Raw genomic sequence first — 17,500 nt, 5'->3', positions numbered from 1 at the left:
AGAGAGAGAGAGAGTGTGTGTGTGTGTGTGTGTGTGTGTTCACGCTCGGATGTCTCTTTCTGCGTGTTTATGTGATGATCTGATTAACCAGGGATTTAATTATTCACCAAAACAAGGTGCCCTTTATCTCTCTCACACACACACACACACACACACACACACACACACACACACACACACACACAAAACATCACAGCATGCCCCCCACTGCTTGTCTGTCTGTAGCTGTGTGTGTGTGTGTGTGTGTGTATGTGTATGCTGGCATTCACACGCCCGCTGCTTTGACCCGTCTCGCCCAGCCTGATGCCCAAATAGATTTCATACATCACTGCACACACACACACACACACACACACACAGCATACAACCTGAAGACAGTAAAACCTGCAGCGTTTTTTTATCCTGTTAAAATAATCGTACATGAGCGTGAAGGTGAGAGTGTGACTCAAAGCCGCATCCACCTCTCCATCGCTCTGTCTTTCTCTGTCTCTCTCTCTGTCTCTCTCTCTCTCTGTCTCTGTCTCTCTCTCTGTCTCTCTCTCTCTATGTCTCTCTCTCTCTCTGTCTCTCTGTTCATGTCTTACTGAAAAGACACAAAGTGACGAAAAGAGCAAATAATGGAAGCAGATATGAAGCAGATGAGTTAAGAAGTGAAAGGAAGAAGAAAGAAAACGTGATGAAGAGGTTATTGAGTGTGTGTGTGTGTGTGTGTGTGAGAGAGAGAGAGAGAGAGAGATGCTGAAATAGGTAGGAGATAAAAAGTGAATAATTTTGAATGATACAGATATAAAGGAGGAAGAATAAGGGAGATGAAGAGATAAAGATAAAACGATGGGTCGATACAGAGCTGTAATCTAATAAACCCTGTTATTTGTTATTAGACCTGATTATTCAGACAGTTTGAATGAATTTTTTTTTTTAATCTGATGTTTTAAACGTAATTATGTTTCTGATCTCTGGACAGTTTAAGAGTTTCACACACACTCCTGCATTTTAAAGATAATAAATAACTAGGCTCTGCAATTTCCTGGACTGATTGTGTTGTGGCTCCATCTAGTGTTCATCAGTGGTTTTACACTCCTCATCATGTTTACTCACCCACTCACCCACTGCCAGCATTTCATTCTCAGAAACTGATCATGGTAGAGACCTGCACCTAAGTATTTTAAACCATTTGGTTTTCCCCTGGCAGCGCGGTGGTGGTGTAGTGGTTAGCATCGTCGCCTTGCACCTCCAGGCTTGATGGGTTTCCTCCGGATTCTCCGGTTTCCTCCCACAGTCCCAAGATATGCAGGTTAGGCTAACTGGTGTTCCCAAATTGCCCGTAGTGTGTAAATGAGTGTGTGTGTGCCCAGCGATGGAGCGGCACCCTGCTCAGGGTGTACCCCGCCTTGTTCCCTAAGTCTCCTGGGATAGGCTCCGCCCCCACGACCCTGAATACAGGATAAAGTGGTATAGATAATGAGCGAGAGAGTGGTTTTACCTTTTTTTTTTTAAATCTAGCAATTGTCGCTAATCACGTTAGCTAAGTCATCGTTCGGCTGCTGTGCATACCCCTGCTGATGATGCCTATAGTCCCTTCCTCACCCTCTTCTTTCTCTTCCTCATTAGGTCCCCTAAAATAATTAAGACGCAGAGACGATGACAGCATCACCTAAAAAAATTTTTTTAATTAAATGTTTCCCTTCAGTTTGGTAAACAGATGCCTGGATTATGAAGTCCCCAGAACGATGATCTCGCTGGTCGTCCAACCTTAATGTCCGGAAATCTCATCCTGCGGTCGAGCGAACCTTGTAAAATGATCGAATGGTCTCCTTGTCTGTTGTATTAAGAGGACGAGTTGTCAGGTGGAGCGCTGATCTTTATACGCGTTCCTTCATACGCGTTTTGAAATCAATCATCATGTTGCTGCATTATTTCCTGTAGAGAGCCGGCGCTATCCGGCTTTTATTTCCATCCCGCTGTCAACACGGCATCATGTTGTACGTAGCACCTCGGTCCTGGAGGAACGTTGCTCCGTTTCACCGCGCACTCAACTGTATATGGATGGAATGACAATAAAAGCCAACTTGAACTTGAAACCATCTGCACCTGTTTCTCACTGATTCATCCCATAAAGCATCCTGGGACCCTGCGTCCTCATATGGAGACACTACTTTTTGGCTTCGCTTCACCTTATACTTCATTTTGTCTAACTGAGACCTGTTGTCCTCACTAGTAGACACTTTATAGCATCATCTAATGGAAGCAAAGGCACAATACACTAATTAGTAAAAACACAAGAGGGTGTGAAACTCAAAGACAATGCTTAGATTTTATACTCATCAGGTCCTACTAATAACTAATGCATAGGAACATCAAAGATACATTATACATTAATGTCCTTCAGGAGAACTACTCCTCAATACCATGCTAAAAATATGAAACGTGATAGAAAGCAACAAATGCAGAAATGATGGGGTCAAGACTTTATCACAGAACTACAGTGGTGTGAAAAACTATTTGCCCCCTTCCTGATTTCTTATTCTTTTGCATGTTTGTCACACAAAATGTTTCTGATCATCAAACACATTTAACTATTAGTCAAAGATAACACAAGTAAACACAAAATGCAGTTTTTAAATGATGGTTTTTATTATTTAGGGAGAAAAAAAATCCAAACCTACATGACCCTGTGTGAAAAAGTAATTGCCCCCTGAACCTAATAACTGGTTGGGCCACCCTTAGCAGCAATAACTGCAATCAAGCGTTTGCGATAACTTGCAACGAGTCTTTTCCAGAAGAATTTTGGCCCACTCATCTTTGCAGAATTGTTGTAATTTAGCTTTATTTGAGGGTTTTCTAGCATGAACCGCCTTTTTAAGGTCATGCCACAACATCTCAATAGGATTCAGGTCAGGACTTTGACTAGGCCACTCCAAAGTCTTCATTTTGTTTTTCTTCAGCCATTCAGAGGTGGATTTGCTGGTGTGTTTTGGGTCATTGTCCTGCTGCAGCACCCAAGATCGCTTCAGCTTGAGTTGACGAACAGATGGCCGGACATTCTCCTTCAGGATTTTTTGGTAGACAGTAGAATTCATGGTTCCATCTATCACAGCAAGCCTTCCAGGTCCTGAAGCAGCAAAACAACCCCAGACCATCACACTACCACCACCATATTTTACTGTTGGTATGATGTTCTTTTTCTGAAATGCTGTGTTACTTTTACACCAGATGTAACGGGACACGCACCTTCCAAAAAGTTCAACTTTTGTCTCGTCGGTCCACAAGGTATTTTCCCAAAAGTCTTGGCAATCATTGAGATGTTTTTTAGCAAAATTGAGACGAGCCTTAATGTTCTTTTTGCTTTAAGTGGTTTGCACCTTGGAAATCTGCCATGCAGGCCGTTTTTGCCCAGTCTCTTTCTTATGGTGGAGTCGTGAACACTGACCTTAATTGAGGCAAGTGAGGCCTGCAGTTCTTTAGATGTTGTCCTGGGGTCTTTTGTGGCCTCTCGGATGAGTTGTCTCTGCGCTCTTGGGGTAATTTTGGTCGGCCGGCCACTCCTGGGAAGGTTCACCACTGTTCCATGTTTTTGCCATTTGTGGATAATGGCTCTCACTGTGGTTCGCTGGAGTCCCAAAGCTTTAGAAATGGCTTTATAACCTTTACCAGACTGATAGATCTCAATTACTTTTGTTCTCATTTGTTCCTGAATTTCTTTGGATCTTAGCATGATGTCGAGCTTTTGAGGTGCTTTTGGTCTACTTCTCTGTGTCAGGTAGCTCCTATTTAAGTGATTTCCTGATTGAAACAGGTGTGACAGTAATCAGGCCTGGGGGTGACTACAGAAATTGAACTCAAGTTAAGTTATTTTTTAACAAGGGGGGCAATCACTTTTTCACACAGGGCCATGTAGATTTGGAGGTTTTTTTCTCCCTTAATAACGTAAACCTTTATTTAAAAACTGCATTTTGTGTTCAATTATGTTATCTTTGACTAAAAGTTAACGGTTTTGATGATCAGAAACATTTTGTGTGACAAACATGCAAAATAAGAAATCAGAAAGGGGGCAAATAGTTTTTCACACCACTGTATGTACGCCTAATGGATCTTCAGCTGATGACCAGTTTTCCATCTGCTCATTATTTTCAAACTGTACGATTCATTCAGCAAGTAATAAATGATCACCAGGGCAAAGATCAACCAGCGCAGGTACACCTGCAACATGAAACCGTCTCTCCCAGGTCAGAGGAGCATGCAGTAGTCTGTCAGAGTCAAGCGGGTGTTCCGGCATGTGGTTTGAGAAGTGATTCGTTTTGCTATGTTTGGATTTGTCCATTTTGATCAGAGCAAACAATCTAAGGTGTGAAACCTGTCTATAACTTTATGCTCCCTAGAAAATTGAATAGTGGGGTCTTACTAACAAGCTGGCAACCCGACCGCTCAGGTAACCGCCACGGAAATGACAGATACATGTCCAGGGTGGGGAGGATCCATCACCGAAAAAGTCCCTTGGGTACTCAACTGGTGCCAAATGTACTAGATCTCAGCTTTCTTTTCTGAGTCCATACACACCTTGTCCATTAGGTGGCGCCCTCACTACTGTTACAGTGTAATGAGCTCTGATGATGTTGATAAGTGATTAATAAACTGAAACTCATTTTGTATTAATGAGGAAAAGATGATTTATTCCATTTAAAAAAAAATCACAACATATTTACATATCACACACACACACACACACACACACACAAACGATTGCATGTACATTCACATATGTCTCTCTCTCTCTCTCTCTCTCCCACACACACACACACACACACTATTTGAACTGGTTGTCGATGAGTGTTCCCTTCATCTTGGCCTTCTTAGCTTCTAATTCAGCCTGAAACGAGAAGAGAGTTTATAATAAATACTAACAAACACACGCAAAGTGTAATGTGTGTGTGTGTGTGTGTGTGTGTGTCTCACCAGCTCCTGTAGTCGTCTCTTGCTCATGCCCTTCCTCTCCAGCTGCTTCTCGATCACCTTAGCGTTCTGAGCGTAGGAATCAGCTACCTCTCTCTGTAACACACACACACACACACACTTCAAAATAAATAAGTACAAACGCTCAGGCATCCAGTCAGGAACAAACACTCCAGCCAATCATGTTATCACAGTAAACATCCAATCAGAACATTTCTTTTTTTAATGGAGTCACGTGATCCAATCAGAGTGCGAGCTCCGCGACTGCCGACCAATCAGACGCAGGGACGACTCACCGCCTCGATCTCCTCCTCTTCCTCATCGATGGTGGACACGGTCACAGAGCTGAACTTGCCCATGTCTTTGGTGCGCTTCGTCATCATCACCTACACACACACACACACACAGTAATTATAGTCACACACCTACAAAGAAAATCACCAACAAATAAAACATGGCACGCATGTACACAAACGTGTGTGTGTGTGTGTGTGTGTGTGTGTGTGTCTTACCCGGACTTTCTTGGGCGTCTCCTGTTTCTGACTGTACACACTGGTGTTGCCGAATCCCTCTCCGAACTTCACCACAGCGCCAAACACGATGAACGTCACGGGTGTGTTCTTCAACTGGTGCTGGTAAAACAGCAGGAGACCACACCTACACACACACACACACACACACACACACACACACACACACGATGTTTGTTGTTTGTGTACATGGTTATAAAGAATGATGTCACATGATTAGGAATTTCATCATGTCTTACTTGCCACATCTCTTGCGGTACTGACGCTCGATACCCTCCGGCCTGTAACACAATAACATCATTTATCATTTATATCATTAACATCACACACACACACACACACACGTGCATGATCAGGGTAAATAATAGTCTTATTTAATTCAAAGAGCTCTCTATTAAACAAACTCTAAAACTACAATCACACAAACAGTTCTGAAATCACCACTTATCCAGTTAAAACCGGTTCTGCGACACCAAGCTGTTCTCACATCAGCTGTTCTGTTTTATTTATTTTATTTACCTTTATTTAACCAGGCAAGACAGATTAAGAACAGGTTTCTTATTTACAACTGTGGCCTGGCAAAGGCAGAGCGCTTTGGGGAAAATAGGGAAACTGATAAAAATAAAACATTGTAAGAAATATAAACGAAATTACGAGAAAATAAAAGCAAAAACAATAAATAAGTTACATATATATACAAACATACATACATATATACAAACAATGTGAACAGTGCAGCAGTGATGAATAAGAGCAGTTAGTCTAAATTACAGCTACACACGTCTTTAGAGTGAGCTGAGATCCAAGATTGAAAAACAGACTTAGGAATGGGTTTGTCCAGTTTTAACATTTTTGCAGGTCATTCCAGTCTCTAGCAGCAGCGTTCTGAAAAGACGACAGGCCAAGTACAGAAGAAGCCCTAGGAACTGACAGCAGAATCAGGTTAGCAGAACGAGTGTTATACCCAGAAGGAAAAGAGTGTAACAATTCTTGTAAGTAAGGAGAGAACAAACCGAGGAGAGTTTTGTAAATGTATACCAATGACGGGTATACAATGAAGACCAGTTGAGAGAAGAATACAGAGAACAGTAATGAGTTTTAAAAAGAGCGTTTTTTATAAACCGGATGGCAGAGTGGTAAAGAACATCAAGCTTTTGAAGCAGGCCTTTGGATGCTGATCTATAAATAAATCACCATAATCAAACATGGGGGGAATGGTCATTACACCAGAGTTTTCCCAACAGATAATGTAAATGCAGAACGTATTCTATAAAGGAACCCAAGTTTTGATTTGATCTTTGACTTTAAATTATCAATGTGTTTTGAAAAAGACAGAGTGTTGTCTGTACATCCACAACTCCCAGATCCAGGTCAAACAGGAACATACACACACACACACCCAGTCACGTGATTCACACACCTTTTCAGGTACACACACTCATCCTCCTCGATGTTACAGAACTTGTGCGCGTGCTTAGCTGCGTCGATGACCCGTGCCTTGTCCCGTGGCCTCATGGGTAATTTCTCCAGCTGGCAGTCTAGGACAGAGGGAAGAAAACAAAAGTCTTATATAAAAAAAAACCTCACCTGTGCAGGATCACACAAAACTGTCTGGACAGAATGTAATGAAATGAAATAAAATTTACAGTCCTTAGATCTCTGCCTGAAGTTTAATCTGCACCATCAGTGAAGTCTTAATGTTTAGTAAAAGTGATGTTAGGGCCAGGGGTAGCTCAGTGGTTAAGGCATTGGACTACAGTTCGGAAGATCCCAGGTTCAAACCCCACAACCACCAAGTTGCCACTGTTGGGCCCTTGAGCGCGGCCCTTAACCCTCAACTGCTCAGATGTGTAATGAGATAAAAATGTAAGTCGCTCTGGATAAGAGCGTCTGCCAAATGCCTAAATGTAAATGTGATGTTACGAACAGTTATGTGTGGGATTTAAATGACTGAAATAACAGCGCTGAAGTGGTATAAGTGAATTTTAACATGCTGGAGTGGTTTTAAGACAAAACTTCCTCTTTATCCTTTGATCTACTTTTTCCATTTCTCATCTGTGATTCACTCTCCGATTACCGAACAGGGAGTGTATTTGTCTGAGCACCAAAGAAGGACAACTTAGTGTAAACAAGGCGTAAGATACTCAACCTTACAGAATGGGATTTCTTTGTATTAATAAGTTAGACAGAGAGTTCTGCTGTACAGAGAGACACACAGACATGGACGTGGGCTTCAACCTCAAATAATAATCATAATAATAATAATAATAATAACACTGATTATTTTTAGATTTAACATTTAACTGGTTTTACAAATTATTTAACAGTCAATGACGTGTACCAACGCTAGTATAAAACACACACACACACACACACTGTGTAGCTAACGCTAACTAGCTCACTCACCCAGCACCAGCACCATTTGTCCGCATAAACAGTAATAAACGTGCAGCGGCTTTTCTCCGTCGTCGTACTCCTCCCTGTCCCTGGTGTCTGAACACACCACACTCCGAGAAACCACTTTCGGCATCTTTATTCACAAGAAATATGACTACAACCGAAAAGAGAAGCCCACTATCGCGTAGTAAACACCGCTACAGCGGTCGCGTAATGATGACGTAGAACACAGTTCACCCGCGATGACGTGTACACAAGAGTTCCGGCGGATCTGCTGTAGCCACACAAGATGGCGGTGTTGTCTCAGTACAAACACTACAACTGTTACAGTGTACCAAACATCCTACTATTATTATTATTATTATTATTATTATTATACATTTATTTATTCCAACACACAAATCCTGTACTGAGGTAAAATAAAACTAGAGATATCCCCAGGTAAAATATACCGATACATTTCACCTCAGGTAATAGTACTAAAACACTGACCTTCAAATTCACTTAACCGTCTTCATACTCAGCGGCCACTTCATTAGGTACACCTGGATTGACCCCCTTTTGCCTTCAGAACGGCCGTAACTTTTCATAACACGTTGCTGGAACCCCCAGACAACAGATTTCTCTCCATATCTCCACGATCTCGGCTGCACATCCATGATGCGACTCTATCGAACCTCCACCGCGCCCCAGAGTGTGTCTACTGGACCGAGATCAGGTGACACACCATCACACCACCAGCATCAGCCTGAACCACTGATACACGGCAGGACGGATCCATGCTTTCATGTGGTTAACGCCGAATTCTGACCCGACCAGGAGAAATCGAGACTCATCAGACCAGGCAACGTCTTCTATTGTCCAGTCATGGTGAGCCCATGTGACCTGTAGCCTCACTTCCCTGTTCGTATCTGACAGGAGCGACACCCGTGTGGTCTTCTGCTGCTGTAGAACATCTGCTCCAACGTTCCACATGTTGTGTGTTCAGAGACGCTCTTCAGCAGACCTCGGTTGTAACGAGATGTTATTTGAGTTCCTGTAGTCTTTCTATCAACTCAAACCAGTCTGTTCACCTTCGTCTGACCTCTGGCATCAACAGGCATCTTCACCCTGAGAGAACTAACCTTCACTTCATTTTCACTTCATTCTCTGTAAACCCTAGAGACGGTTATGTGTGAAAATCACAGATCAGCAGTTTGGGAAATACTCAGACCACCAGCCTGTCTGGCACCAACAAGCATGCCATGTTCAAAGTCACTTAAATCACCTTCTGTCCCCATTTTGATCCTCGGTTTGAACTTCAGAAGATCGTCTTGACCGTGTCTACATGCTTAAAATCCGTTACTGTCATTAGATATTTGTCTTAACAAGCGTATGAGTGTATCTCACGTGTTTGGTGTGTAATTGATGCACCGAGACACTGGAGTGTTTGATGTTTGAGTGTTGAGGTTATGAATACAGCCGATGGAAGCTGAATTTGTGGTTAAAGGTCCTACACATCATATTTTTCATTAAATGTTAATATGATCTTTAGGGTCCTAATGAAAAGTTTGTATTATACGTTAATTAAAAATTAAAAATTATTGTGTAAAAAAAACACTACTTTTACCTGGTAAAAACTAGCTCTGTTCTCAGCAACCTGTTTCAGTACATGCTAATTTAAATGCTCATGACCTCTGCTGAGCCCCCCTCCCAACCGCCCCCCCAGTTCTGTGGGGCGTGTCTTCACAACACACGTGGGGTATAGCCACGGAAGTGTAGTCCAGTGCGGGCAGCGTTGTGGGCAATGCTTTGTGGGTAATGCAGTCCAAAGCATTGCCCACAACGCTGGATTATAGAGCCCGAGCCTGTTTACTTCAGTCGTTTTTGGTTTGATTTAAGTACGGAACCTACGCGGAAGTTTGTAATATCGCTTGACAACGCAGAAATTAAAAAAATGGACATGCATCGACCCGTTTGTCTTTCTCATCACTGCATGTGCATGAATTAACGGGCTGTTGCGCTGCCACGAGCAACAACAACAAAAACCGGAGAAGCTTACTGAGAGAGATACGGACGCGATGTGTTTACTGATGTGTTTACATGACTTCTTAATCTTCGACAGACATCGTTATAAACCATCTAACGTAACAAAGGTAAGCATAATATAGTTTTCCGACTACGTACGCAGTTTGCAACTAGACAATCACCTCAATGCATTGTTTATTATAAACGGGCGATTAGGGATTATATAGAGACGGATGTACACAGAGAAGAAGCCATAACCATGTTCTATGAGAGTATAAGTTAACTTACACTCCGCATTCATCGTGATTATTAGAAAAGGCGATCTGCAAAGACACATAGTAAAATAAATTACACTCACTGAGCCTGGTGAAGATGAAGCAGGAACACGAAGCGTTAGTACAGATCCGATTTTAGGAGCAGCTTCCTAGTAAAACCTGCTTTATATTGACCCGCGTTTATAAAGCAGTCTGGTGAAAAATGATTATCGCAAACATGAACGCATTTAGGTAAATCGGCGGGGACGTTAGCTTTAAAAACTAAATTCAGCCACTGCGTCCTCAGTGGCTCAAATACCTAACCCTAGGTAGGTACCCTAGGTCACTAACCCTAGGTAGTGAATGACGACTGCTGTGTTCGCTATTACACCCAACAACTGTACACAACACTCGCTTAGGCGACATTTTGCTCCAGCGGCGAAAAACAATGGCCGACAGCTTCTTCTCACTCGGGGCGGGTCTTTGCTAAAACACCAGTGTCAATCAACTTGTGTAGGAATGACCTCTTGTGGTGTGGCGTCACACGGCAAGGCATTTGAGATTGGCCTGATTTCAGAAGGGGCGTGTTATTGTAATAAATGAAAAGAAAACCACTGGGCGGCTTTTTATCATCGTAGAGTGGTTGTGTACGCACTCTCCTAACACACAGTTCAGTCCAAACAGCTTAAAATAGTGCATGTAGGCCTGTATGACCCCTTTAAGGAAAAACTCCACTCCACCTGCTAACTGTGTTACTATTTACAAAAAACTAGTCCAATTTACACTGAACGTTATTCAATCACTCTATCGTAATCATCTCAGTATGTGAGGGTGTTTAGCTGATAACCTGGAACGCTATAGACTAAAGTGAAACTGCTAGCTAGCTAATGGAAATGGATAAAGCTTCAAGTGATTACTCGCTCGCTCCATCCTGCGCTGCTGATGGATTGGGTTGGCTGCTCAAGTGTTACCAGTTGCCAGCTATGTAGCGCACTATCTGGCGAGGCGCACGACACAATCAGGGTAATGATGGGTTTATTTAAAACACACATTCATAATGAAAGATTTCTCTGCTGCAATCTAGCGATGGATCTTTTAGATACGGCCATGAGTCAGAATTCTCTCATGTTTCCAGGAGCTGAGTGTTGTAGTCTGTTGCATTGATCTGTAACAGTACTGTTGTGTGTTCACTACGGAGAGACTAGAGGTGAAAAGTCACAGCCGAAATGTGTGAAAAGTGAAAAGTGTGCATTCATATGGAAACTTTTTCAATAATGCAGTGGAGTAAAAGGTATGATATTTAAATCCAAATTGTTGTTGAGTAAAAGTAAAAACAGTACAGATACTTAAAAATGTCCTGAAGTACAGCAATGGATAACATTTACTTCATTATTGACAACCTTGTTGTTCTGATCTATTTGAATTTATCTTATCTTTTAATCTTACTTTACTCAAAAACTCATACAAGGTGCGTTTGGGTCAAACTGGGACTTTTGATAGAGGAACAAGACACAGTTTTAAGTGTAAAAATGTTCTTTATTTCTCTATATAATCCGATGCTACCAAGGGCGTAGATTTGCTCTGGACATTGGTGGGGACCTATGACTCCACCCCCCAAGTGAGACATGTCAGTTCAAAACCTTTGCGAAAAAAAACTAATGAATCACTTACATCCTCAGCCTATCACTCCTCATAATGCTAAATATTAATATAATCAACATGTATAATACACACACACGCACACACACATATATGATATGTTATATATAATCAACATTCAGATTCACCTCCTGTGACGTTACCTCTTCACCTGAACTACAACATGGCTGATCTGCTTCTGTCCCCAATAAAAAAAACACTGAGGGATTCCTTATGAGCATTGACAGAGAATGTCTCAGCCTATTATTGGTAACAATGTTAAATCTCAGGACAACTAGGTATAATAATATTAAGTCATCGTTCAACATCACCTGTGACCCCTTCTCTCCATCGCTGTCTGATATACAGCACAGTTGTTCAGGTTCTGTCACCTGATAAAACAGGATAAACACATGCCATTTAAACAGCAGTCATTTTATTTCACTTTCTCTGAGTCTTAGTGTTTAAATCTCGAATCAAATCATTAATGTTTGCCAAGTCAGTGAATGCGTTTTAAAAACTATTTGTGCGAAGTGGATTGTCTATTGGTGAACCGTCAACAAAACTCTAGCCGTGGCAAGATTAGTATGTAGCACATCAATTTCTTTCACAAGACTGATTTCTGACAAATAGTCGTCATTAGATTAGGAGAACTGACAGGGATGATATTTATACTTTAACATTTAGCTGTTTAATCTGCTGTTAGTGTTAAGTCCGTATTCACAGACTATAGCCTGCCCTGCTAGAATAAACGTGCGTCAAAGCCACTAGCATTAACGTTAACTGTTGTCGTTACTTTGATGGACTTTGATGACCCAACACAACTTCTTGCGCTGGAAAAAAAATCCACTGCATTTGGCGCTGCTTGTATCTGAACGCAGCCATAGCCTCTCACATGAGAGCAGGGAAAGGCACAGCCAATCAAAATGTTCATATGTGTTTTGGGGGCGGGAGGACTCACGGAGAGAACGTGATCTATCCCTTTCTGCGTGTCTAGGTTAATGTTGACAGCACAATTTTTTTTTAAGTGGATTCAATTATTGGTGGGGACATTTTAATGGTCGAAGGATATTGGTGGGGACACAACCCCTCTGTCCACTCTAAATCTACACCCCTGGTTGCTACACTAATGCATTTATCCACTAGTGCTTAAATACCGTCAGGATACGTTAGAAATTTTTCTCAGTACCTCTGAAACGCTGCCCTCCCAGGAACTCCTTTAATGGCCAAAACATGTGGATGTGGCAATGACAATAATGTAAATGTAAATAATACAAAATTAATAGTTATAATAATAGTAATATTATTATTATTATTAATAATAATAATAATAATAATAATTGTCATTTATGAAACTAGAAAACCACAAAGAAGCATGAACCAAATTAAAGGGGGACAAATTAAAGCTAAAGCCCTGGAGACTAGAGACTCCTTCCTTACATGTTATGTAAATGAATCTCTCTGTTTACTATGAGTGAAGCGTGCTCTTTAGGAGGCACTGTGAATGAGCCGTTACTATAGATACAATAATGCATGTATTAGAACAAGAGCATTAATGTAACCCTGCGCTCCGGTGGGTTGAATTGAATAAAAGCTTTTGAGAGAACAGAATGCAGCAGGGCTGTAGTGTAAGTAGTGCATGCATGTAGGGAAGTGATCGTAAGTATTTGAAGAAGCTTTATATCAGCAATTCAGCAAATTCCAGCTTTACTTTGAAGGTCCACTAAAAGCACTGCAGTGTCTCTCTCTCTGTCTGTCTGTCTCTCTGTCTCTTTCTCTTTCATGCACACGCACGCACACACACACACACACACACACACACACACACACACACACACACAATACTAGATACTGGGTTTTTTAGTGAAACCTTGTGGAGCTGAGCATGTTGTTTAAATGATCTAAAATTGATTTTCTCCCCACCAGAACTCACTCCGCTCACATAAGCCTGCTAGCTCCGGTCTCAAGTCCTTTCCTGTGGCTCAATATGGTGACCATTAACAGTTCTCAGAATCAGAGTCAGCTGGTTCATTACATGTGCTGTATGATGCTACAGTACTAAGGTAGCTAGTTTATTTAGAAAATAAATCAGCCTGGATGAGAAAGAAGGAGGGCTGGGAGTCGGGCAAGCAACCCGGCCTCTGTAAAAAGCACCATTGCTATGGAAACAACAGAACCAGCACAGAAGAAACAACAACGAAAATCATTATTATAAATATTGTCTAATTTACAATGCCTCAATGTAAGCTGCGACAAGCTTAGCAGATGAAGCTCAGCACTAGTAGAACTCACACAGCATGATCTAGTGTCTAGGACTATACAGTGGTGTAAAAAACTATTTGCCCCCTTCCTGATTTCTTATTCTTTTGCATGTTTGTCACACTTAAATGTTTCTGCTCATCAAAAACCGTTAACTATTAGTCAAACATAACATAATTGAACACAAAATGCAGTTTTTAAATGAAGGTTAATATTATTAAGGGAGAAAAAAAAACTCCAAACCTACATGGCCCTGTGTGAAAAAGTGATTGCCCCCCTTGTTTAAAAAATAACTTAACTGTGGTTTATCACACCTGAGTTTAATTTCTGTAGTCACCCCCAGGCCTGATTACTGCCACACCTGTTTCAATCAGGAAATCACTTAAATAGGAGCTACCTGACACAGAGAAGTAGACCAAAAGCACCTCAAAAGCTAGACATCATGCCAAGATCCAAAGAAATTCAGGAACAAATGAGAACAAAAGTAATTGAGATCTATCAGTCTGGTAAAGGTTATAAAGCCATTTCTAAAGCTTTGGGACTCCAGCGAACCACAGTGAGAGCCATTATCCACAAATGGCAAAAACATGGAACAGTGGTGAACCTTCCCAGAAGTGGCCGGCCGACCAAAATTACCCCAAGAGCGCAGAGACAACTCATCCGAGAGGCCACAAAAGACCCCAGGACAACATCTAAAGAACTGCAGGCCTCACTTGCCTCAATTAAGGTCAGTGTTCACGACTCCACCATAAGAAAGAGACTGGGCAAAAACGGCCTGCATGGCAGATTTCCAAGGCGCAAACCACTTTTAAGCAAAAAGAACATTAAGGCTCGTCTCAATTTTGCTAAAAAACATCTCAATGATTGCCAAGACTTTTGGGAAAATACCTTGTGGACCGACGAGACAAAAGTTGAACTTTTTGGAAGGTGCGTGTCCCGTTACATCTGGTGTAAAAGTAACACAGCATTTCAGAAAAAGAACATCATACCAACAGTAAAATGTGGTGGTGGTAGTGTGATGGTCTGGGGTTGTTTTACTGCTTCAGGACCTGGAAGGCTTGCTGTGATAGATGGAACCATGAATTCTACTGTCTACCAAAAAATCCTGAAGGAGAATGTCCGGCCATCTGTTCGTCAACTCAAGCTGAAGCGATCTTGGGTGCTGCAGCAGGACAATGACCCAAAACACACCAGCAAATCCACCTCTGAATGGCTGAAGAAAAACAAAATGAAGACTTTGGAGTGGCTTAGTCAAAGTCCTGACCTGAATCCTATTGAGATGTTGTGGCATGACCTTAAAAAGGCGGTTCATGCTAGAAAACCCTCAAATAAAGCTGAGTTACAACAATTCTGCAAAGATGAGTGGGCCAAAATTCCTCTGGAAAAGACTCGTTGCAAGTTATCGCAAACGCTTGATTGCAGTTATTGCTGCTAAGGGTGGCCCAACCAGTTATTAGGTTCAGGGGGCAATTACTTTTTCACACAGGGCCATGTAGGTTTGGATTTTTTTTCTCCCTAAATAATAAACACCATCATTTAAAAACTGCATTTTGTGTTTACTTATGTTATCTTTGACTAATAGTTAAATGTGTTTGATGATCAGAAACATTTTGTGTGACAAACATGCAAAAGAATAAGAAATCAGGAAGGGGGCAAATAGTTTTTCACACCACTGTATATTTTTAAGAACAAATACAGAACATTATGACCTCCCACCTAATATTGAATAGGTTTCCCGTTTGCCACCAAAACAGTGAGATCTTGTGTGTTCTAATACCTTTCTATCACAACCAGCATTAACCTTTTTAGTTTGATCTACAGTACAGTAGCTCTTCTATTGGATCAGACTTCATGGGCCAGCCTTCACTCCCCATGTGCATCAGTGAGCCTTGGTCACCCACGGCCCTGTCGCCAGTTCACCGGTTTTCCTTCTTTGGATCACGTTTCGTAGGTCCTGGGATCATCCCAATAGAGCTGCAGGAGTTGCTCCTCCAGCCATCACTATTTGGCTCTTGTCAGTGTCACTCAAATCCTTACGCTTGCCCAGTTTTTCTGCTTCACTCACATTAACGTCAGGGAATAAAAGTTTCACTTGCTGCCTAATACATCCCAGACATTGAAAAGTGTAGCTTCTGTGAGGACAAATTGGGATGGGATGCTCTCAGTCTGCAGTATCAGGAGCTACTTTTGGTACGGACACAACTTCTTAAACCGGACACAGGGTCATGGGCAGCCAAGCCTCGTGTACCGTAGTCCGATCCAAATAAGGAGCTAATGTAGCTAAAATTGCTGACAAGTGTAACGCTGGTTCCCATAAAAAGGAGTCAGAAACCACAGCGCATTAGTGTTTCAGTGGCAAAAGGGGGACCTGCTCAGTATCAGACAGGTGGTCAAAATGTTATGGCTGATCGGTGTAACCTTCTTATTTTAATATACAGGTACAGTACAGTATGTAATCATCATTTTCTTAAGTGCTAACGTTATAAAGTTGCTAAAGTAAAGGATGACTAACTGTTCGACAGATTTTGATGCACAGCGTGACCCTGCAGTTCAGCATTCTGATTTGAGAGCAATTGAGCATCTGTCACCTGAAGGCAGTGTTATATAGATTTGAAGAACCAGGTCATTACTAACGCTGAATGAAGGAAAATCAGTCTCATGATCTCAATTGCAGCTATTATTATTAAAAAGAGAAAAGAAAAACGCTCTAGCTTTGGATAAAGACGAGCTCTACAATGAGGTGGTGATTGTAAAAACAGTGATTGACACATTTTCACCACAGCGCTCCCTTGACAGGACGGAAACCGGAGTCTCTAAATTGCTGTTGTGTTTTTATTTTCCCCGTCAGTGTCGGCAGTGCCTCATGGAGCGAGTGGTCGGTCATGTGGGGGATGAGTGCATGGGCGAAAGGCACAAGCTTGTTAGTTGCCATGGTTAAGTCTGATCTCTAAGTGAGACTGAACTTTAGATGGACACACACTGAGTCCATACTGTATAGGGATGAAAGAACAGGACATGCACTGTACATGCACTCAGGATATGTGTAGGTTTAAAATCAAAGTGCATGTACAGTATAAACTCTTTATTAAAGGCATGTTCAGTAAATCAGATCTTAAAGCCTTACACTGAGTCGCAAAGTTAATGTCACACATGGCAACCCTACTGAGATCAAAAGCTAAAAACATAGGATTCATCACCTTTTTAAAATCTGATCCTGTTTACACACATGTTCACAACACACACACAAGCACGGAGCATTTTCTACTGAAATAATTCAATTCAATTTACTTGTATAGCACTTTTAATGACATGTCATTGTCGCTAAGCAGCTTTACACAATCAAAATAAAATGATGGAAATTTGTATGAAATGTTAAAAATGTGTATGAATCAGAAGGAAAATAGAGAATGTTTGCTGTGTGATGTTTCCCCAAGAGCACACAAGATGTTTCTCACAGCACAGAGA

The 17,500-nt window shown here is 41.6% G+C and overlaps 1 protein-coding gene across 1 annotated transcript; it reads right to left on the bottom strand.

Moving 5' to 3' along the window:
* Positions 1-4,688: 4,688 nt before the first annotated feature.
* On the bottom strand, positions 4,689-8,082 carry steep1 (STING1 ER exit protein 1). The gene is made up of 7 exons (XM_053485699.1): positions 7,887-8,082; positions 6,901-7,018; positions 5,720-5,761; positions 5,463-5,607; positions 5,247-5,336; positions 4,954-5,046; positions 4,689-4,867 (listed from the first exon to the last, which is right to left on the bottom strand). Exons 1-7 carry the CDS (start codon positions 8,008-8,010, stop codon positions 4,805-4,807), a joined length of 675 nt encoding a protein of 224 aa, XP_053341674.1. The 5' UTR covers positions 8,011-8,082; the 3' UTR covers positions 4,689-4,804.
* Positions 8,083-17,500: the final 9,418 nt, after the last annotated feature.

The sequence above is a fragment of the Clarias gariepinus genome, chromosome 24, assembly GCF_024256425.1.
Source record: "Clarias gariepinus isolate MV-2021 ecotype Netherlands chromosome 24, CGAR_prim_01v2, whole genome shotgun sequence".
In the NCBI taxonomy this organism is placed as follows: domain Eukaryota; kingdom Metazoa; phylum Chordata; class Actinopteri; order Siluriformes; family Clariidae; genus Clarias; species Clarias gariepinus.
The sequence above is the reverse complement of the archived record's forward strand: the minus strand, read 5'-3'. Positions and strand labels throughout refer to the sequence as shown.